The sequence below is a fragment of the Gorilla gorilla genome, chromosome 13 (assembly GCF_029281585.2).
Source record: "Gorilla gorilla gorilla isolate KB3781 chromosome 13, NHGRI_mGorGor1-v2.1_pri, whole genome shotgun sequence".
NCBI classification, from domain to species: Eukaryota; Metazoa; Chordata; class Mammalia; order Primates; family Hominidae; genus Gorilla; species Gorilla gorilla.
Window position 1 is genome coordinate 124,333,325 of NC_073237.2, and position 22,757 is coordinate 124,356,081.

Below are 22,757 nucleotides of genomic sequence, written 5' to 3' on the forward strand. Positions count from 1 at the left end.
GAGGGAGTGTGGGCTCCTGGCTGGCGGAAGCCCAGAAGGGTAACTTGGCAAAAGCTGGGGAGGGAGACAGACAAAGCCCCTGGGCCAGCCCCACAGCCTCGACTGACTGTTGCATAACTGTGACCCAAGGACAGAGGCCCCTGGTCGGCAGCACCAACATGGCAAAGCCAGGAGCTCACATCCCTGAGCTGCACAAAGCACCCTTTGTGCCACGTCCCGGCGTGCACCGGGGCCAGTGCGCCTGACATGAAAGGACATTGTTGTCCGTGACACAGATGCATTGTTCCCTGGGAAACAAGGCTGTGCTGTCGGGAGCTGCCGGGTCAGCAGGCAGGGGAGGAGGGAAGGCCTGTGGGAAGTGGGTGCTGGGGAAAGTGATGGGACACCCCCACAGGGGTTGGGAGGGGAGGGGCACTGCAGGATGAGCAGGAGCCCCAGGGAAGGCGCCCTGGTAGAGGCCAGAGTGAGGGGCTGCTGGGCAGAGTTCAGGGTCTGAACAGGCTGTTGGGAACTCTGGGCAGAGGATCGAGGGATGGGGAGGGAAGTGGGAGTAAGTGCGAAGAGGGCATGCGCTAAGAAGGCCCTGTGGATGGAGGCCAAGTCTGCTAGACCTGGAGGGGAAAGTGAGATTGAGACAAGGTGGTGCCAGACTTGGGGACTTGGAAGGCATCTCTGGTTCCCTCTGCAAAGGGTCTAGGAGGCCCCAGAGCCTCTGCTTACCACCTCCTGCCCAGCTCTGCTCCAGATACAACAGGCTCAGAAGAGATAGATAACGAAATGTTTGAACCAATGTTTGAACCCAACCGAACCAATCAGGGATGAGTGTCAAGTAACTGCTGCCTGCAAGTCTCTACTGCAGTGTTCAGGGCACACATTCCAGAATCAGGGAATTGGATTCAGATCCTAGCCCTGCCATGGACTCAGAGTGATCCCCATTTTATAGATGAGAAAACTAAGTTCACAGAGGCCGGGCGCGGTGGCTCACGCCTGTAATCCCAGCACTTTGGGAGGCCAAGGCAGGCGGATCACGAGGTCAGGAGATCGAGACCATCCTGGCGAACACGGTGAAACCCCGTCTCTACTAAAAATACAAAAAAAATTATCTGGGTGAGGTGGTGGGCACCTGTAGTCCCAGCTACTCAGGAGGAGGCTGAGGCAGGAGAATGGCGTGAACCCGGGAGGCGGAGCTTGCAGTGAGCCGAGATCGCGCCACTGCACTCCAGCCTGGGCGACAGCGAGACTCCATCTCAAAAAAAAAAAAAAAAAAAAAGAAAAGAAAAGAAAACTAAGTTCAGGGAGGGGAAGAAGCTTGCCGAGGGCCAAACAGCTAACCCAACAGAGACAGGACTGAAACTAGGCCTGATCAGCGCCACGTCCAGCCACTTCTCAGGGCCTCAGTTTCCTCCTCTGTATAATGGGAGTAAAGCCTGCAGCGGGAGTTCAATTACAGAACAGAAGGGAAGGGGCCTGGCAGTGCCTGCCACGTGCTGGGTGCCTGGTAAATGTTTGCCAGTGGAGGTGAGATGCTCCCAAGTGTTTGCTGGTAATTCCTTTCCTGGCTGCACAGCTGTCCTCACCCGTGTGAATCAGAGAAGTTTCCACTGTGACAGCACCCTCCACAGCCTGGTTCTAGCCATACTGTCCTCTGCTTCTGGAGAGGGACGTCAGCGCCCCGGGCCAGGGCAGAGTGCACGGCCCAGCCGGCTGAGTTCCTGAGCTCCGGTCAGTGGGAAGGGCCGCGCCCTGTATAGCACCTCCCTCGGGTGAGAGGTGAGGCGAAGGCATTTCCCCTCCCGGCTGATGAAGCCCACCCTCCTGCCACTGGGCTAAGCCTCAGGAGCTGAGGAGGGGAGGCCAAGAGTCCACCATGGAGAAGAGGGATGGAAGGCAGAGCAGGCTTATTCAAAGCCAGAGCTGTCTTCTCCCTCTTTGCCCAGTAGAAAAGCTCTTAATACTATGTAGGGCTGAACTGTCTGTGGGTACAGTGAAACCCTGGTAACAACGCACATGTCCAGCAGCAGGGCTGGCTGAGTCAACCATCGCCAGCCATGCCACGGGACACTGCTGCCATTAGAAAGCACATGGAAATTTGTGATAACACAAAAAGATGCCCAGGATGGATTAAGTAAAAAACCAAGCTGCAAATCTGTTTATTTATTTATTTATCTGGAGGCAGAGTCTCGCTCTGTCACACAGGCTGGAGTGCAGTGGCGCAATCTCGGCTCTCTGTAACCTCCACCCTTCTGGGTGCAAGCAATTCTTGTGCCCCAACCTCCCGAGTAGCTGGGATTACAGGCATGCACCACCACACCTGGTTAATTTTTTTTGTATCTGTAGTAGAGACGGGGTTTTGTCGTATTGCCAAAGCTGGTCTTGAACTCCTGAGCTCAGGCAATTCGCTTGCCTCAGTCTCCCAAAGTGCCAGGATTATAGGCGTGAGCCACCATGCCCAGCCGTACTCGGGAGGCTGAGAGAGGAGAATTGCTTGAACCTAGGAGGGGAAGGTTGCAGTGAGCGAAGATTGTACCATTGCACTCCAGCCTGGGCAACAGAGCAAGACTCTGTCTCCAGAGGAAAAAAAAAAATCATATTGTTTGCATGCACTTCAGTACACACAGAGGGTGCTCATTTTGCATTTCTTTAAACCACACGCATACATTTTATTTGCTGCTCTCTTTGTATGGTATATTTCCTTTTTTTCTTCTTACAAGGTCTGGAAAGGTCTTAATCTATCCCGATAATGGGGTCCCAGAAAGAGGCCTGGAGAGAGGAAAGGGGACAGAAACTGGCCCTTTTGCTCTGTGAACTTCTGTACCTTTTATATTGCAACAACCATATGCTGCCTTTATATTGAGTGCAAAGACCATCAATAAAGATATTTCTAAAAAATAACACATCTCAGGTAGGGCTGAGTGTCTCTTGCTTGTGGCAGAAAACGGGCTGGAGGCTTCCCTTGTGCCTGTCCCATGCCACCCCCCATTCCATCCCACTGCCCCTTCACACAGCCCCTCTTACCTTGGAATAAGCCTTCCCGCCTTTCAGCTCCTGCACAGGGAGGGAGACACAAGCAGCAAGTTGACTGCGGAATCCCAGGGACCTCATGCATCTCCCGCAATCCCCCCAGATCTGAGGGGAGGAGGGCAACGGGCAGAGCAACTCACCCCATTTTCAGCTGGGGGTGCGGACTCATGAGGGGAGGGGCCTATAGCCCAGCCCAGCAGCCCCACATGCGCCCTTGGCCTCACCTTGCGCACAGACACGCGGAAGACACAGGGGTCCAGCAGGCCGGTGGCCGGGTTAGCACTCATCTTACACACGAAGGTGAACCTCTTTCGCCACCGCACGCAGTTCTCCTGTACCTCCTCCCTGTGGGCCAGAGGCGACAGGTGAGCACAGGCACACACATCCGCGCCAGGGGACTCCATGTGGTACCAGGGACATGGCACTCCCCATTGGGACTGAGGCGGTGGGAAGCTCCACTTTCACTCTGTGTCACAAAATAGCTGTGTTTTCACCACAAGAATGTACTCGTGTAGTTGTAAAAACAACAGTGAAAACGTAATAAAAATGAGACAAACACAAGGCAAGGGTGAGGTGAGCTAGGGCAGCTGTCCCTCCCCAGGAAGCCTGGCAACCTACAGAGCCTCCCTCTGTACCCAGTGCTGCTCCCGCCACCTTGCTCTGAGACCTTGGGCAGTTCCCTGCACTGCCATTACCTCCTCCAAAGCCAGGCTCTGCCAACCACCTCATGACCCTCACAATAGTCTTAGGCTGGACTACTCAGCCCATTTCACAGACGAAGAGACCGAGGCTAGGCAAGCTGCCCCACACCTCCCAGCCAGTAGATAGCTGAGCTGGGCCTGAAGCCTGGTTCCTCCTGACTCCAGAGCCGCCTTCTTCATCACTAATAACAACAATGGCAATAGTAACAACAGCTGATACCCACACAGTGCTTCCCATGTGCCAGGCACTGTTCAAAGAACTTCACAAGAGCCAGCAGACCCTGGAGCCTGCTCCAAGTGCCAGAGAAAGGTGGTCATGCCAAACCTTCCCAACCTCTGTATGGAGCAGCCACATCATCAGCTCAATCCCCAGTCAAAGAAACGGGGGGCCCAGAGGCTAAGAGCCTCACCTGAGGCCCACCACAGGTAAGAGCAGAATGGGGATTAACCCAAGCATTTGGACTCTGGTTGCGGAGACAGCGACCTGGGGGCTTCAGCTTCACCAACACTAAGCAGAGGGCTCTGGTCTTCTAGCCCCCGGTTCCTCCTGAGTTGGAGAGCATGACCATGCTGAAAAATTCAGCACCCCTTTACTGGAGAGATGCTTTGTGCCCTCGGAGTGAGTGGGAGCCAGTGGCAGCAGCTCATCCAAGCCCCTCCCAACTGCTGCGGGGGCCTTGGCAGGATCTGGGGGTGGCAGCGGCACGTGGCAGAACCGAGCTCTGCATCCCCGAGCAGCTCCCCATCTCCATACAGCCTGCCTGGCAGAGCCCGTGCTCAGGAAGGGGCGGCCAGGGAAGGGAAGAGACAGTGTGAGAGACGTTATCTCCAGCTCATCCCACCTAAGCACAACCACCAAGGGGACAGCTAAGGAAGTGACCCGAGGAGAGTGGGTTAACTGCCAGATCGAGGCCTCGGGGCAGAGGGTCGGAGAGGGCCGCAGCCAAGCCTCCCCTGAGCATCGCCAGGTTTGCTTTGCATGGCAGCCTTGCAAGGTGGGCTCTATGCCACCCCTTCTACTGCTGAGGGCACTGAAGCTCCAAAAGAAGGCCACCCTACCCGCCACTCGAGCTCATATCCCCAGTGACTGGCAAAGCAGGATTTAAACCCAGGACTGTATGACTTCAGAGTCAGGGCTCTCAGTCGCCACTTTGGCTCAGGAGCCTGGGAAAGCCTGGCTAGGAGCACCCGTGGTGTTGTGGGGCCTGTAGTACCCTGCTGTGCCCCGAGGCACTGCCCAGGTCTCTGAGTGCCAAGCAGGTGCTGGGATGAGCCACTGCAGACTGTATTTACCCAGTGATGACTCAGTGTCACCAGGAGAGGGCGGGGGAACAGATGAATCAGGGAAGGTGACATTCAAGCTCAGGATAGAATGAGCCTGGGGAGTAGCCAGGTGGAGGAGACAGTTCCAAAGGGAGGAAACAGCATGAATGAGGGAGTCCCGTTTCCTTAGCCAATGAAAGCCCCTAAGCCTCACTTTCTATGAGGAGCCCCCTCCAGGCTCCACAAGGCTTTGAGGACGTGACCAAGGCTTACCCTGTGCTCCTGCCAAGGCGGTGACAAAGGTCAAGAGGGCAGGCAGACCTGGGCCACACCCTGCACACTCACTGGGGCACACCGCCCCTGTCGTGGCCGCTGTTGTGGGAGCACTGAGTGAAATGAATCCTGCAAAGTGCCTGGCCCGGTGAAGGCTCTGTGATGTCACCAGAATGCACCTAGCTTGTTAGGAGGGTGAGCTCCAACAACCCTCTGCAACCAAGACTGGGGACAAGCAGAAAGGTCAGGGCTGAAGACGGGAGGAAGGGACAGATCTAATCCCTATAGGCAGGTGCCACAGGAGTGGGGGCCCTAGGCTGGGGGCATCACCTGAGCCTAGTCATGCTGGCTCCACTTATTCATTCATTCATGATGATGATTCATTCATCATCAAACAACTGAGCACCAGTGTGTGCCAGGCCCTGTTCTAGGCACTCGGACCACAGCAGTAACTGGCTTACATTCTGGTGGGAGGAAAAAGAAGAAGACCAAATAAATAAGAAAAATACCTAGTAGTGGAAAGGAAGAACTAAAACTATATTAACAGATGACTTGATCTTTTATACAGAAAACCCTTAAGGAATCCACTAAAAAACTATTTTGTTTTATTTATTTATTTTTTTGAGATGGAGTTTCGCTCTCGTTGCCCAGGCTGGAGTGCAAGGGCATAAACTCAGCTCACTGGAACCTCTGCCTCCCGGGTTCAAGCAATTCTCCTGCCTCAGCCTCCTGAGTAGCTGGGATTACAGGTGCCCACCACCAAGCTCGACTAATTTTTCTATTTTTGGTAGAGACGGGGTTTCACTGTGTTGGCCGGGCTGGTCTTGAACTCCTGACCTCAGGTGATCTGCCCCCCCTTGGCCTCCCAAAGTGCTGGGATTACAGGCGTGAGCCACCACACCCGGCCATTATTATTATTATTATTATTTGAGACAGAGTCTCACTCTATCGCCCAGGCTGGAGTGCAGTGGCACGATCTCGGCTCACTGCAACCTCCACCTGCTGGGTTCAAGTGATTCTCGTGCCTCAGCCTCCTAAGTAGCTGGGATTACAGGCATGTACCACAACACCTGGCTAATTTTTGTGTTTTTAGTAAAGATGAGGTTTTGCGATGTTGGCCAGGCTGGTCTCGAACTCCTGGCCTCAAGTGATCCATCTGCCATGGCGTCCCAAAGTGCTGGATTACAGGCATGGGCCACAATGCCTGGCCTCATACATGATTACGGGTGTGGTGGCTCATGTATGTAATCCTAGCACTTTGGGAGGCCGAGGTGGGCATGGATCACTTGAGGTCAGGTAGCTATAGTTCCAGCTACTCGGGAGGTTTAGATGGGAGAATCTCTTCAACCCAGGAGGCAGAAGTTGCAGTGAGCCAAGATCTAACCACTGTACTCCAGCCTGGGCAACAGAGTGAGACCTTGTCTCAAAACAAACAAAGAACAAAAAATAAAAATAAAAATAAAAATGCATGAGTTCAGAAAAGTTGCAGGATACAAGATCAATATACAAAAATCAATTCTTTCTATATATTGGCAAACACAGTGAAAAGAAGAAAGCAATTCCACGTACAATAGCATCAAAAAGAAAAAATACATAGGAATAAATTTAATAAAGTACAAAATACATACTCCGGAAAACTACAAAACATTGCTGAAAGACATTAAATATCTAAATAAATGGAAAGACATCCCATGTTCATGGATCGGAAGACATGTTGTTAAGATGATACTCCCAAATAGTTCTAAAATTCATCACAATCCCTATCAAAGCCCCACGCTGGCTTCTTGGCAGAACTTTGACAAGCTGATCCTAAACTTTACATGGAAATCCAAGGGACCAGAATAGTCAACATAATCTTTAAAAAGTAAAACATCATTTAAAAATGCACGCTTTTGATTTCAAAATATCTACAAAGTTACAATAATCAAGAAAAGGTGGTTCTAGCATTAGGACAGACACAAATGGAATACAACTGAGATTATCCAGTTTACAAAGGTTTAGAAATAAACCTTAGAGACCAGCCTGGCCAACACGGTAAAACCCCATCTCTACTAAAAATACAAAAATTAGCTAGGTATGATGGCATGTGCCTGTGATCCCAGCTACTTGGGAGGCTGAGGCACAAGACTCACTTGAACCCAGGAGGCGGAGGTTGCAGTGAGCCAAGACGGCACTACTGCACTCCAGCCTGGGCGACAGAGGGAGACTGTTTCAGAAAAAAGAAACCAACCTTCACTTTTATGGTCAATTGATTTTTGACAACAGTGCCAAAATAATTCAGTGGGAAAAAGAATAGTTTTTTCAATAAATGTTTCTGGGACACTGGATATCAACATGCAGGAGAATGAAGTGCGTGTGTGAGGTTGGTGGTGCACAGGGCTATCTCATGCTATATACAAAAATTAACTGAAAATGGATCAAAGATCTAAGTGTAAGAGCTAAACTATAAAATGTTGAAAAAAAGCATATGGGTAAAACTTCATGACCTTGGATTAGGCAACTATTTCCTGGATATAATACCAGAAGTACATGTGATAAAAGAAAAATATAGATATATTGAATGTCATCAAAATTAAAAACTTTTAGTGGGGCACAGTGGCTCACACCTGTAATCCCAGCACTTTCGGAGGCCAAGGTGGGAGGATCACTTGAGGCCAGAAGTTTGAGACCAGCCTGGGCAACACAACAAGACCCCATCTCTACAGAAAATTTTAAAATTAGCCAGGAGTGATGGTGCATGCCTGTAGTCCCAGCTACTTGGGAGGTTGAGGCAAGAGGATGACCTGAGCCTAGGAGTTTGAGGTTACAGTGAGCTGTGATTACACCATTGCACCCCAGCCTAGGTGACACAGTGAAACCCTATCTTAAAAAAAAAAGAAAAAACAAAACAAACAAAAAACCTTTTGCACTCCAAAGGACATCATCAAAAAAGTGAAAAGACAAACCACAAAATAAGAAAAAATACTTGCAAATCAGATATATGAGGGACTGGTATCCAGAATATATAAAGAGCACCCACAACTCAATAAAAAGACAAAAATCCAATTAAAAATGGGCAAAGGATCCAAATAGACATTTCTCCAAAGAACATACACAAGTGGTCAACAAGCACACAGGAAGATGCTCAACATCATTAGCTATTAGGGAAATGAAAATCAAAACTAAAATGAGATACTACTTCACACCCACTAGGATGGCTAGAATCAAAGGTGAAGATGTGGAGAAAGTGGAACCCTCATACACTGCTGGTAGGAATGTAAAATGCTGCAGCCCCTTTGGAAAACAGTATGGCAATTCCCCAAAAGGTGAAACATAGAGTTATGATATGACCCAGCAATTCCACCCCTAGGTATATATCCCAGAGAAATGAAATGTGTCCACACAAAAACTTGTACACAAATGTACATCACAGAATTATTCATAACCAAAAAGTGAAAGCAACCCAAATGTCCATCAACTGGTAAATGGACAAATAAAATGTGTTCTATGCATACAATGGTGTATCATTCAGCAATAAAGAGAAATGACACACTTCTAACTGGGGATTAACCTTGAAAACATGAAGCTAAATCAAAGCAGCCAGCCAGAAAGAACTATAGAGTTTATTACCTCATTTATATGAAATGTCCAGAACAGGCAAATCCATAGTGACAGGAACTAGATTGGTGGCCGCCAGGGATGGAGGATGATATGGTCTGGCTCTGTGTCCTCACCCAAATCTCATCTCAAATTGTGATCCCCACATGTCAAGGGAAGGACCTGGGGGGAGGTGATTGGATCATGGGGGTGGTTTCCCCGATGCTGTTAACATGAGTGAGTGAGTTCTCACGAGATCTGATGGTTTTATAAGGGGCTCTTTCCCCTTTGCTGCTGCTTGTCTCCTGCTGCCATGTGAAGAAGGTCCTCGCTTCCCCTTCGCCTTCTGCCATGATTTTAAGTTTCCTGAGGCCTCGGCACCCATGTGGGACTGTGAGTCAATTAAACTTCTTTCCTTTGTAAATTACCCAGTCTTGGGTATTTCTTTATGGCAGTGTGAGAACAGACTAATACAGGGGACTTGAGGGGAAAAGGAGTAACTGCTAATGGGTTTGGGATTTCCTTCTGGGGTGATGAAAATGTTCTAAAATTGGTTGTGATGATGGTTGTGCAACTGTGAATATACTAAAAACCACTTAACTGTACACTTTAAATGGGTGTATTGTGTGGTATGTGAATTATATCTCAATAAAGCTGTTAAATACATGGTAGGTCAGATAAATAGAAAAATGGAGAACACCACAGGGAAGGTGAGTGGGGAGTGCAGGTAGCGATGAGGTGTGGCTGCTTCAGGTGGGGGGTTAGGGATGGCCCTTAGGGCAGTGACATCTGAGCAAGGCTTCGACTGAAGTGGGGACTGAGCAAAGACAGGGGAAGAGCCCTCCAGGTGAGGGAGCAGCAAGTGCAGAGGCCCTGAGGCAGAAACACACTTGGCAGGTAGAAAACTAGTGCAGACGACAGTGGCTGAAGAGGAGCTGGGGGGAGATCAGAGGGGATGAGATGGGTGAAGGAGCAGGGGCAGGTCCTGCTAGACCTCAAGGGTGTGAGAAGACTGCATCTGATTCTGACAGCGGCTCTGTCTTGCCCCCGTGGACTGTGGCTTAGGCAGAGGCTGAGAACAGCCACAGAGGAGGAGAATGGAAGGGCAAAGAGAGCAGACACTTCCCAAGCAGCCAGAGGAGGCCCAAGCTTGAAAGGGGGAAGGCTGGGGAGTGGCCATGGCTCCCCACACTTCACCTAGGGTTGGAAGCAGCTGCTGGAGGCCTGGGGAGGCAGCTCGGTGCTCTGGGCATGTTGAAACACCCAGTGGAATTGGGATTAGTGTCTGGGAACAAAAGCTCACAGTGAACTGTGGGCTTTCTCCCTTTCCTTTTGAGAGTTTGCTGTGGGAACGCCAGCCAGGAAGCCTAAGGCCCATTTGCAGTTCCAGGGCCAAGCCAGAGAAAGCCACCTGGAACCCTCCTAGCTCAGGTAACAGGCACATTCCCCCATCCACAGGAAGAGCTCACAGGGTCAGCACTGGGCCTCCCTCCTGTTTCTACAGGGCTCTGAACAATCACCTATTAGAAGCCACCACTCCCACGGGAAGAGGCAAGCAGCCTCGCCCTGGCCCACGGCCAGAGGTCACAGCAAGGGTAAAAAAAAAAAACACAGTAGCAGCGGCCACCTCCTGAGGGCCTACTGTGTGCGGCCCAGAACTCTTCAACACTGAAAGGTGACTGCTACCACAGCCCACTTTACAGATGAGGAAAGTGAGGCTCAGAATTGCTGCATAACTCATCTGAAGCCACAGCAGAGCTAGTCTCGACCCCAGCCCCATCTGCGTCCAGACCCTGTGTCACAGCTGGGACACAGCTATGCAGCTGCCTCAGGGCCCACACTGCCTCCCCCTCAGCCCCGGGGCCCCTCTGGTGGGAAGCAGCTGGGCACCCCCAGGCAGGTGGCATGAAGTCCCATGCATGGGGCAGGGATCATGGGGGGAGATGAACACAGGCTCAGGCAGGGTGGGGTAAGGGATGCTTGTGATGGGAGGCGGGAATGAGGATGCCAGTCAGGCAGCCATGAGCCCCAGGTTGGGAGCTGGCCAGGTCAGGACTGAGGACATCTCAGAGCCTTGATCCATTCAGAAACCTTTTATGAAGCCCCCACCAGGTGCCAGGCACTGCTGAAGGCTCTGGGAACACAAGCAATAAACAGAGAAGACAGAAATCCCTGCCTTCAAGGGGCTTATACTCTGGCAGTGGGTGGAAGACAGACAAAACCAGGCAAATGCGTACCAGCTAGCCTGGGGTGCAACAGAGAAAAAGGAACCAAGGAAGGAGGCAGACAGTGCCCCAACAATGGGGGCACCAGAGAATGAGGGCCAGAGAAGGTCTTCATGGGAAGGTGACATCTAAGGAAAGACTGAAGCGAGTGGCCACAGATATCTAGGGGAAGAGCAATCCGGGCACGAGGAACAGCAACTGCAAAGGCTCCGGGGTGGGAATGTCTGTCGCATTTGAGGAGGAGCTGGGGGCCAGTGTAGCTGGGGTGGAGGATGCCGGGGCAGGCGTGGGCCAGGGAGACTGGAGAGGCAGCCTTGGTCCTAAGCTTACAGAGGGGCCGTATGGAGGGGCAGTCCCCACGGTGTCCACGTGTATGCGACTGGTCACAGCAGCAGAAGTTGGGCAAAAGTGGGAAGTAATGAGGACTGCTCTGATGGCACCCAGCAGGCAACGCCAGAAGGGAAGGAGGGGAGGGAGGGCAAGCTGTGCTCCCCAGCAGGGTGGGACGGCCCCATCAGACCTGCAGGAAGGGAACATGCAGAAGGGGATCTACATGACCCCATTTTTATTTAATTTTTTAAAGTGACATATGTAAATGCCCACAAGCACACAGAAAACAGGAGATGCCCATATCAAATTGCAAATGAAGGCCACCTCTGGCCACTGGAGTGTCTGGAGATTGGGGTGAGTAGGGAAGAAAAGAAAGGATGAAGATGGGCATGGTGTCCCTTTTTTCCTTCGTTTTGAACAGAAAGTATCCGTTGTGAGCATTTCTTAAAGCACACCTGACCAAAGGAAACCCAATCCCCAGCAGTCCTGGGGACTGCATTGTGGCCCAGGGTGGAAATGCAACTCTGCAGAACGACCCCACCCCAGCACTATGAGACCCTGGAGGGAGGGCCCAGGGTCCTGAGAGCTGAGTGCCACCAGGGCCGGCTGTGACCTCCATGGCCTGTGAGTGCTAAGAGGGCAGGCCTGGGCTGCTGGGTGCTGTGCACTCCAGTACCCAACACATGTCTCCAGTGACCAGAGGCACAACCAGCTGCCTGTCTCAGAAAGAGGAAAGTGTAAAAAAACTAAAATGAGCACCTATGAAGAAAAATTATAAATAAGATGTTTATTAAGAAAACAGGCCACGCATGGTGACTCATGCCTGTAATCCCAGCACTCTGGGAGGCTAAGACAGGAGACTCACTTGAGGACAGGGGTTGGAGACCAGCCTGGGCAACATAACAAGACCCCACCTTGATTAAAAAAGAAAAAAGAAATAGGAGCACGGACCCTCCTTACTGCCCACCACCACCTACTTACCCTAATGTGGCCCAGGTCTGGGCTAGAGAACTGAAATTTTAAAATGACAGAAGCAAGGTCCAGAGAAGGAGATTGTTTTAACCCAGAATCCTGGACTTCAGGCTCCCTGGCCAAGCAGCTTATTCACACTGGTATGAGGGGATAATGGCCAGAAGGCAGGCAGGGAGCTCAGAGCAGGTCTGACCAAAGGTGGGGTGGAAGGGTTATCAGAGACTCTTTCTTCGTTTCTGTCCAAGAGTTGTTTCCATAATTGAAATTTAAATTGAAAATGAGAAAAGGGTATGGGTTAGGAAGGCTGCTTATAAGCAAAAGGGATCTGAACCCTCAGCCACCTGGTTCAAGGCCTGGGTCCTCCCAAGTTACCAAGTGGAGTCACCCCATGCAGTACATGGGACCTGCTGGCAGGGCTGGCCGCCCGCCTGGGAAGAGACAGTGATGAACGGCCCTCCTGGGCCTGGGGTTGCAGGGCGTGCTTCCCCAGCTCCCCGCTGCCAGGAACAGGTAATTACAGAGACTGGATTTCATTTTTAGCTTTAAGATATACAATTAGACATGTAAATCTCAGCAAGGCGGGACAAGCCCTGCACCCACCACAGCCACTGTGGCCATCCCAGCAGTGGAATGTGGCTGTTTCTGGGCTGTCTGGAAACAGCAGAACACCCCACCAGGCTGGTGTCCTTGGCCCAGCAGAACTCTCCAGGAGCTCTCCTGGCCCTGGGAAGGCTGCCCAGTAACCTGACCACCCTCTGACCCATCCCAGGAAGCACGCCAGGTGGTGTGGGGAGACACACGGACCTGTATCCCAAATCGGACCGGGACCTCCACAATGCATCCACGAGGACTGACTGTGGTGCCGGCTCGGGGTGCGGGACACAATGCGAGCAACCTCCTGGAGGAGCCCCTGGTTGAGATGGGGAGACAGCCATTACACAGGAAAGACTGCAGTCACCGCCAGTCTCCCAGGAAGGAGAAGGAGCTACAAGGGCGGTGAACAGAGCAGGCTGGGGGCAGGAGGCCGAGAAGCCTCCCTGGATAGTGACATCAGAGCCGGGACCTCAGGCAGTCAGCTGGGTGAAGACCTGGGGGGAAGGAGGTCCCAGGCAGTGGGAACAGCACAGGGAAGACCCAGAAGGAGGGAGGTGGCTCCCAAGAAGAGCCTCCCGGGAAAGCCAGGGGGTGGATGAGGCTGGTGAGGAGGAGAGGCCACCAAGTGACTCGGGGAGCCCCATCTTGGTGAGCCTCAACTTCCTTGTCTGTAAAAGGACGACTTGCCCATCACATGGGGCTGTTGGGGTGACTCTGTGGTCCCACAGCACCTCTCTCCACTGCTCAACAGAGGGAGGATGCAGAGAATTCTGCCTCTGTGGTCCCGAGGTCAGTTCGCTGCCACATCCCCAGCACCTGGCCCCAGCCTGATCCAGCATTACTGCCCAGTAGGTGCAACAAGAAGATCCCAGAGCCTTGACAACCCCAGGTCTCCATCACCAGGGTGACGTGGGGCCAGGTGCTGTAGGGCTGTGGGAGCCACCTCCTGGCCTCAGGCTGCCAGGCTCACAGGATTCCTACAGACAGGGGTCAAATGGGCCCATCAGGGGCTCTCCTCAGAGTTGGAGCAAAAGTGCATGCCTGGCTGGCAACCCTCACAGGAGCAGAAAGTCAGGAAAAAGGAATCCGGGTATCAGTGGGGCAGTCCAACCTCTGTGACAGGGCTCCAGCCTTACCCATGTCCACTCTCAACACTTCGCCTTCCCAGTTCCAGTACTCAGAGACACACATCTCACCTCCACTGGGTGCCCAGCACGAAGCCCTGGGGGGGCGGGTGCTCAAACTCACAAGCAAAGAGAGGGGTGAGGTCCAGCAGGACAGGGGTTCTCAGATAAAAATATCCACTGGCAGCCAGGCGCGGTGGCTCACACCTGTAATCCCAGCACTTTGGGAGGCTGAGGCGGCTGGATCATCTGAGGTCAGGAGTTCGGGACCAGCCTGGACAACACGGTGAAACGTGAAACCCCACCTCTACTAAAAATACAAAAATTAGCCAGATGTGGTGGCGGGCACCTGAAATCCCAGCTACTCGCGTGGCTGAGGCAGGAGAATCTCTTGAACCCGGGAGGCGGAGGTTGCAGTGAGCCAAGATTGCGCCATCGCACTCCAGCCTGGGTGACAGAGCAAGACTCTGTCTCAAAAAAAAAAACAACAAAAAAAACCAAAAACCAAAAAACATTCCACTGGCTCATGACAAACGAAGATTCCCAGTGAGCCCTGCCAGAACCACAGACTCCGCAGGACAGGGTTTCTTTTTGTGAGGGGCTGTCCTGCGCACTGCGGGATGTTCAGCAGCACCCTGCCAGTAGCACAGCCCCAGGTGTGACAACCGAAAATGTCTCCAGAGATCGCCAAATCAACCCTGGTTGAGAGCCACTGCTGCAGGTCTTAAAAGGGCATTTTAAACAAGCTCCCAGGTGATTCTGATGCAGGGAGCTGGGCACCCAGCTAAGAGACAATAGCGCTCTGACAGGCGTGTGGAACTCCAGGTTCCAGCTGTGCTCCTGGGTTCCTGACAGTGCTGGTCCCCCAGAACAGGGCCCCATCACTTAAGTCCATCACTTAAGTCCCTTGCCTGCCATCCGTCTGCCCCTCCCTCAGCCACACTCACTCCCACCCTGCCTGCTCTCCCAGCCTTTGGCCTGGTTCCTGGAGGAGTGAGCAGCAAAGTGATGCAATCAGAGTTCCCGGCTGATGAAACCCAGCCCAGGCCAGAGAGCGAGAGTCTAATAAGGAAACAATTTAAATCGACAACATCTGCCTTGTGCTTCCCCGAAGAGAAGAGAATACAGCTGCCTGGGAGGAGCCTGCCCCGGGGACCAGCCAATGCGTCCGTCCAGGGGCTGAAGAGCCAGCGTGGCAGCACAGCAGTGTCTGGCTCCTGCCAGGGGTTCAGGGGGAGCAGCTCACAGTCCTAGCATGGCCAGGACCTCCTCCTGCAAGGAGGCAGCAAGAGGTTTCTGGAAGCCAAGCCACTCTGGCCGACACTGGAGCACTCAGAGCAGCCACCTGGCAGCCCCAAAACGCTCTTTGTTCCCCTGCCAAAGACACCCCTATTAGCAGTGGCCTGGGATTGGCGGGTGGGCCAGGAGGGAGGCTGGCATCATAAGTGACCCAAAGAAGCACAGAGTGGACAGCCCACTGGGGCTTCAGAAACTCCAAGATGGAAAAGGGGCAGGGCATGGGCACAGGGTGGAGGGAAGCCAGGTCATTCAGGCTTGCTGGGAAAACGTCAGGGTTAGGTGAAAGGATCCCAGAGTCAGACACATCTAGGTCTGAATCCTGCTGCTCACCGGTCAAGCAGCAACCTTGAGACTGATCTTCAAGGGAAACCCCACACAAGCTGGGCATGGTGGTGCGTACCTGTAATCTCAGCTACTCAAGAGACTGGGACTGGAGGACTGCTTGAGCCCGGGAGTTTAAGACCAGCCTGGGCAACACAGCAAAACCCCATCTCAAAAAAAAAAAAAAAAAAGGCCCATGCAGGCAGGTGTGGGCATCCCTATTTTACAAGCACAGGCAAGTGGCTGCCCTGCTCTGTCCTCTGTACCCAGAGTCAGGTTGTGCAGATGCCTTGAACTACTGCCCAGGCAAACGCCCTGTTAACGCCATTCTCCAGATGCAAATGATCACTCTCTCTTGCTCTTACAGCCCAAGAGGCGAGCAGGCCATTGAACAGACCCAAAGTAAACTACTGGCTTTAACCAAGAATCTCATGCACCTGGGCAAAGATGCCCCTGGCACCCAGCATGGCCCAGCCTGGCTGTTTCCCAGGCACCCTCCTGTGTGCCAAGTGATTATCAAGCATCATCTTCCTGCTTCTACTTCACAGATCAGGAAACAGACACTTGGGGAGTCCAGGCAGTCGCTGCAGGTCACATGGGAGGTAACGGGTGGTCTGTACTCCCAGGCCCCCCTTCAGGAACCCACCCCCACTTCCTGATCTTGCAGACTCCCTGGGAAATCTGCCAAGGCAGTACAGCCATTCTCCAGAGATTGTGGCATGGGCATCTGTCACGCTAGCGACCCTGGACCCCGTGCTGTGTGGGCTGACCCTTCACCTTGAGTCTCAATCCCAGGGAAGACGCTTTGAGACCAGTTTATGCCAAGGGAGGGATGGTCACTGGGTCAAAGTGTGGGGCCAATGGGGTGTGGCTCTGAGCCAAATCCGTCAAGACCTGCTGATGTCGGGGACCACGTTAGGAGGTCCCAAATTAGGAGGAAGAAGTAGGAAAAGGCCCCCCAGCAGGCAAGCTCTGCAGAACTTCCAAAGATGAGCCCTCCATCTCCTGAACACTTGCTGCATGTCAGGCACCGAGCCAAGCACTCTCCCTGACCCCAAGAATCCACACCCAGCCCTAGGAGATGGGTGCTGTCAGCCCATTACCCCATCGCAGCCAAGGAAATTGAGGCCCCAGAGCAGGGAAGTCACCTGCCCAAGGTCTACTGGCCAGGAGAGGGCTGTGACCTAAAGCCACGGCTGTCTGACCCCAGAGCTGCAAGCTGGGCTCCCATGCCAGGGTTGGGCCCAAGACCCCAGCAGTTCAAAGCAAGAAGACACAATGGGTGTCACACTGGGCTGTGGTAGCAGCTTCCCCTCCCCAGGATCCATGCCCACAGCAAACACAGAGCTTCGGGGCTGGCTCTGCTTGGGGGACTTCCCTTCCTGCACCCACCAGTCTCCCAGCAGGCCTGCCCACAAGGCATTGGGAAGCAGAGACTGGGGCTCAAAGCCAGGCTCTGGTACCCACTGGACACTTGACTTTTCTGGGCCTCAGTCGCAGTTCTGTCCCTGTCTCACAGAGTTGCTACAGGACCTGGCACAGTGGACACCCATGCTGAATGGGGGCAGGGACTAGACCTCCAGAAGTAACTACTGACAGGCACCTGGAGTTCCCCTCTGAGGCAGATGGTCCAGCAGGAAAAGCTGGTCACGCAGTCCCCTACCCTCTTCTCCACCCCAGGACCATAGATCAGGATATTTCCCCGGGTCTTTTTTTTTTTTTTTGAGGTAAGGGGTCTCACTATGTTTCCTGGGCTCAAATGATCCTCCTGCCTCAGCCTCCTAAGTAGCTGGGATTACAGGAGTGAGCCACCACGCCTGGCTTCCTTAGATCTTAAACCTGGCTGGGACACCCTGGTTGGGACATCCAGGGAGGGGGACCAGCAGGTGGCCTAGGCATGCCTGAGCCACTCCTGGCTGACTCATGCCTGGGTGGTGGTTGATTCACCCAAGAAGGAAGGGGAGAGAGAGGAGGAACGGATTCCCATCCCCAGGGCCTGGCTCCTCGAATGACTAGACTCAAGTCATGGGGCTGCCTCTGTCCTCTCTATCCTTACCCTCCATCCCAGCCCATCCCAAGGGCACCCCCTACACACTGCAGGTTTCCTCTTCTAGGCCTGGGTCTTAGGTTCCTGTCTGCCAGAGTGTGGAGGTCCTGGAGAAAGGGCCTCTGTTTTGCTCACTGCTGCTTCCCCTGTCGCAAGGATGGTGCTGGGCACACGGTAGGTCAGTAACTAACTAATGACTAAATGAGCGCCCTTCACACCCCTGCTCCCGTAAGGGCTCCCCTAAGCCTTCTTGTGCCACCTTCATGGAAGGGTAGGGCCATATTCTCTGCAGAGTGTAAGGGGCCAGGGGTCACTGCCATTGCTGGCTCTGCCACCCAGCTGTTCCTACTGATCCATACAATATGCCCTAAGGTTCCCTGGACTTCTGAGGTGACCAGGAGATAATCGTGAATCGCTCCGCCAAAGTCACTTTTCCTCCCAGCCCTGCACAGACTCAGACCTGTTTTCCTAGCTGTCTTCATCAGTTCCCCAAGATTCCAACCACCATGGGCTAAGCATCAGGCTGGAGTGTGAGGCCCTGACTCACTGGTCTCCACCTCCTCCCCGGACATGTGATTCCCTGAAGACTCACAGACCAATCCTGGACCAATCTTTGCCTCTGTCATTCATGGACTCCACACATATGTACTGAGCAATTACTACACGTCAGGCCTGTGCTAGACACAGGGGACACATCCCAAGAGCCTGGCCTTGGTCTTGCCTGTATCCAAGATGGGTGTGGCCAACATAAAAAACCCTTAGGGGCTGCTACACCCCAAGGTCAGGCTTTCTCCTGGGATTTGGGGAGAGCACAGTCAAATGCCCATCGGCAAAGACAGGGTTCAGGGCAGAGCAGGCGGAGTGGCAATTCTCCCCCACCCCACTGTGTTCAGCACTCCTCTGAGAGATGAATGTGCCTAAGAGTCTCTCCTGGCTCTGGGCCCAGGCAGGGACGGTTGTCTTAGCCAAGGCAATGGCCTGGTTCTAATCACAAATGTTTGCTGGATAGGTGAACCACAGGAAGAGAGAAGAGAAACAATTACAGGGACAGAGGGAGGAATATGGACCTTTCCTTTCTGCTCTCACCCCTAGGGCCCTTACAATAACTGCCCTGGATGAATACCAATGCTGCCAGCCTTTACTGAGCCCGTACTCCATGCCAGAGGCTATGATGGGCACATAATAGGCATTAACCCATTTCATCCAAGCATCAAGGAGGACCTTATTATCCCATTTCACAGATGAGGAAAGCAAAGCTCGGAGAGATCTAGTTCTCTGGCAGCCTCAGGAGCCTGCCCTCCCCATGAACAGCCAAGCCCCACAGCCCAGCAGGCCCTGCTGGAGTTTGCAAGAGGCAGAAGGAAAATCTCCAGCCAGAGAAGACTGTTTGCAGCTGCCAGGATGAGTTACTGCCTCATAAACAAGACTGATGCTTATCAGGTCAGAACGGTTCAGGCTGCCTCACCAGAAAGACCAAGGAAAACACCCAGGGATCTCCTCCAGGCTTCCGGGCACCCAAAAAGGTGCCTCATTTTTGTCTAGAGGACTCAGGCATCCACTCAGCACCACCCAAAAGTGTGGGGCATCTCAAGTCTTGTTTCTGGCACAGAGACGTGCAGAACTCACAGATTCTCAGAGAGAACATACCCATGAAACCAGCCCCCAAGCAGCAGAATATTACAGGCCCCCAGAAGGTCCTTCCAGACATGACTCCCCTCAGCAAAGACAGCACTGCCCTGACTTGCATCAGAAAGGTTTTTGAACTCTGTATAAATGGCACCATACATCTTTTTTTTTTTTTTGAGACAGAATCTTGCGCTGTTGCCTACGCTGGAGTGCAGTGGCGCGATCTCCGCACGCTGCAGCCTCTGCCTCCCGAGTTCAAGTGATTCTCCCGCCTCCTCAGCCTCCTGAGTAGCTGGGATTACAGGCATGTGCCACCATGCCCGGCTAATTTTTTTGTATTTTTAGTAGAGACGGGGTTTCACCTTGTTGGTCAGGCTGGTCTTGAACTCTTGACCTCAAATGATCCTCCCGCCTCGGCCTCCCAAAGTGCTGGGATTACAGGAGTGAGCCACTGCGCCCGGCCGCATCATACACTCTTTTGTCTCCGGCTTTCTTTGCTCAACGTTGTTTGTCAGACTGGTTCCTGCTGTGAGTGGCGGCAGCTTGTTCATCCTCAGCACTGCACGGTATGCCTCGGGTTTTGTTTTGAGTAATTCCCTGATGACAGAGGTTGAAACCCGCCCTTCTCAGCTGACAGTCACCTGCCCTTCTGCAACCTGCAGTCCCAAGCAATCAACCCCATGGCTGCCCTTCGTGGTTCTAAACTACAAATGTGACTCGGATTCACACCTTCCGTGGCTCCCACCCCTCCAGGTACAGTCCAAACCCCTCCCCTTGACTCCTCCTGACTTCAAGCTCCCTCCCAGGCCAGCCAGCCCCTCTTTCCCGCTCAGCACGCTCGCCCTTGCCGTGCCTCTGCCGCAGGCTGCTCTTCTCCCACCCGCCACCTGCTAATCCTACTCATGCCCCAGAACCGAGCCCAGCATCACCTCCTTAGGGCCTGTGGCCATAGCACTGATTGGATTTGCGCACCTCCCCTCACTGGAGGGCCCTGCAGGGGTGGAGGCCACATCTCCAGGGCCCAGCCTGAGCCCCACACCAGAAGGAGCCCAAGAATTTGTCTGGGGGGAGCCTAGGGGGAGCAGGGAGCCACAGGTATGCTGCCCCACACCTGCAGAGTCTGCTCAGAGAGGAAGTGGTGAGAGGTAAGAGTGTTTAGCACCCAGACTTCCGCCCTCCCTGATCACCAGCCGGCCACCTCCTCTCTGGGCAGGGTTAGTCTGTTTTTAGTTGCCAGGTGCCTGGCCCTGTGCTGGGTAGGGAGCCCTCCTGAGCAGCCCTGTTTGATGGAGGAGGAAGCTGAGGCTGAGAGGACAAGGCCTTTAGCCACAGTCACAGGGAAATCAAGCAACTGCCAAGGTCCAATTGCCGTGCTTGGAGTCAGGCCCCAGCTCCCTCCTCCTTTCCATTCTGCTCGCTATGAGCATCCCTGCCCCATGCAGAGGAGCCCACCCCACCCAAACCATTGATGCCCCCAGCTGCCTCTCAATTGCAGCCTCTGAGCCCATGGAGGCACCCAGCTGTCCGGTATGCAAGTGAGGGCTGCTCCTGACACAGACTGACACCTCGGGCCTGAAGAGGGAATGCGGGGCGGGGGGGCGGGTCCAGCAGCTGGCAGCAGCCACAGTGAGGTCCCACACCAGCACTCACACTGGTTCAGAGCCAGCGGAGAAAAGCCCCGGCACCAGGACAGTGCCAACCCACAGCAGGAAGCCCCAAGACCAAGATGCAATGATGCAAGGACTACTCCTGCCCACGAAGGGCCCACAGTCTGCGGAATGAGCTAGAGATGTGGACAGAGACTGCAGTGCCTTGAGATGAGGGCCCACAGAGAGTGTACAAGGCCAAAAGAGGCCAGGGAAGGCTTCCTGGAGGAGGTGACTCTTAGGCTGAGAAGAAATTCAGCGAGCAGAGAAGTGGGGGAAGGGAACTTGAGGAAGAGGCAACTGCAGGAACAAAGGCACAGAAACCAGAAGGGCGAGGAGCAGTGGAAGCCGACGAGGCCAGCCTGATGCCGGGAGTGGCGGGGCCTCCCATGTACTGAGCGGCCGCTGTCTCTCTCACCCACACTCCAGCCCACCAGCAGCCTGACAGCCAGTGCCCTCTGCCTCCGTGGAGGCTGTCTTCTGCCTGCCAGAGCACGTCCCAGAGCCGGCTGTGCAGAGGGCCTCTTCCCTCACCAAAAGCCCCTCAGCCCAGCCTGGGTCCACCCAGCAGGGGCGCTCCAACTCACCCTGGCTCACAGCCAAGCATCCCCCTGTGGGGCAAGTTCAAGCCAACAAGGGACAAGAAAACACGCAGACCCCACTGGGGACCCTGAGCTCAGACACCCGGTGTGCTCCTCACCCACCCCCACCCTGCCCCGAGTGCAAAGTGTCCTCTCCCAGCAGCACCTCATCAGTCCTGGCCCACACAGGAGTGCCAGCAGCCATGCAGGGGCACTGACCCTGCCATAACTCTGCCTGGACACAGGAGGACAGACTGTAAGCACATGCAGCATGTGCACTGTATGCCAGGAGCCGCGCTGGGCGTCTGACAGACATTATCTCACCATGTCCTCTGAGAGCACCAGGAGGCAGGCACCGGCAGCCCTGCTTCACAGGGGCGGTCACTGAGGCTTGGAGGCCAAGTCCCTTGCCCAAGGTCACACAGGCAGCAAGTAGCAGAAGCAGGATGGAAACGTCTCCTGCAGGCCTGGAGGCAGGGAGGCAGCGAGGCAGCAAGGCAGAACAAGCAGGCAGAAAGGCCTCTGTCAGAGCTCTTCCTCCCAGCCACCCAAATCAGCTGGCTGGCAGGACAGAGGACCGGACAGGGTGGGGGTGCGGGCAGCTTCAGGCCTGCATGTGAGAGCTCTTCCAAGCCCTGGGTGCCAAAAGAGGCTCAGGGCAAAGACCCAGGATTTGCCACCACAGCCCTATGCAGACACAGAAGCCAGCCATAGGTTGGCAGCTTCGGGCCTTACTGAGCCACGGACAGCAGTCTGACCTCATAGTGGGTGGCTGACAGGTCCCAGGGCATATCTGGAGGCCCCACAATCCAAAGCACTTGCCAGGGAGGTGGATAATACAGAGCAACACCCCCTCCCCACCCTACATTAGTTCTGGGTCTCTTTCTAAGCAAATCTGGTGTCTCTCCCCTGCTTAAACCTTCCTGGGGCTCCCTGGTAAGATGAGGATACATCTAAACTGGTTGTGCTTAAGATATTACTGCCTGTCCCCAGCAGCAAGCGAGTGACTGCAGGGTCACTGCATAGCAGTCACCAGATGCCAGACCCAGAGTCAGTCGGCTACTGACCCCTTAGCAGACATGCCAGCAGCCATCCCAAGGTGCAAGTAGGGCCTCCCAAATGCAAGTCAGGACTCCCACGTACTGAACAAGCAGGGTT

The 22,757-nt window shown here is 53.8% G+C and overlaps 1 protein-coding gene across 3 annotated transcripts in view; it reads right to left on the minus strand.

Moving 5' to 3' along the window:
* Window positions 1-22,757, minus strand: part of EEIG1 (estrogen-induced osteoclastogenesis regulator 1) — a 40,121-nt gene that overhangs the window by 9,659 nt on the left and 7,705 nt on the right. Inside the window, exons 1-3 of one of the 3 annotated variants that reach the window (XM_063696781.1) lie at window positions 19,735-20,110; window positions 3,246-3,366; window positions 3,016-3,045 (exon numbers count right to left, since the gene is read on the minus strand). In XM_063696781.1, coding sequence (XP_063552851.1) covers window positions 3,016-3,045; window positions 3,246-3,308 — 93 coding nt within the window. In that variant the 5' untranslated portion in view covers window positions 3,309-3,366; window positions 19,735-20,110. Of the gene's footprint in view, window positions 1-3,015; window positions 3,046-3,245; window positions 3,367-5,258; window positions 5,278-19,734; window positions 20,111-22,757 lie in introns of those variants that run through there. The other 2 variants (XM_063696782.1, XM_004048666.5) reach the window with 2 other exon arrangements.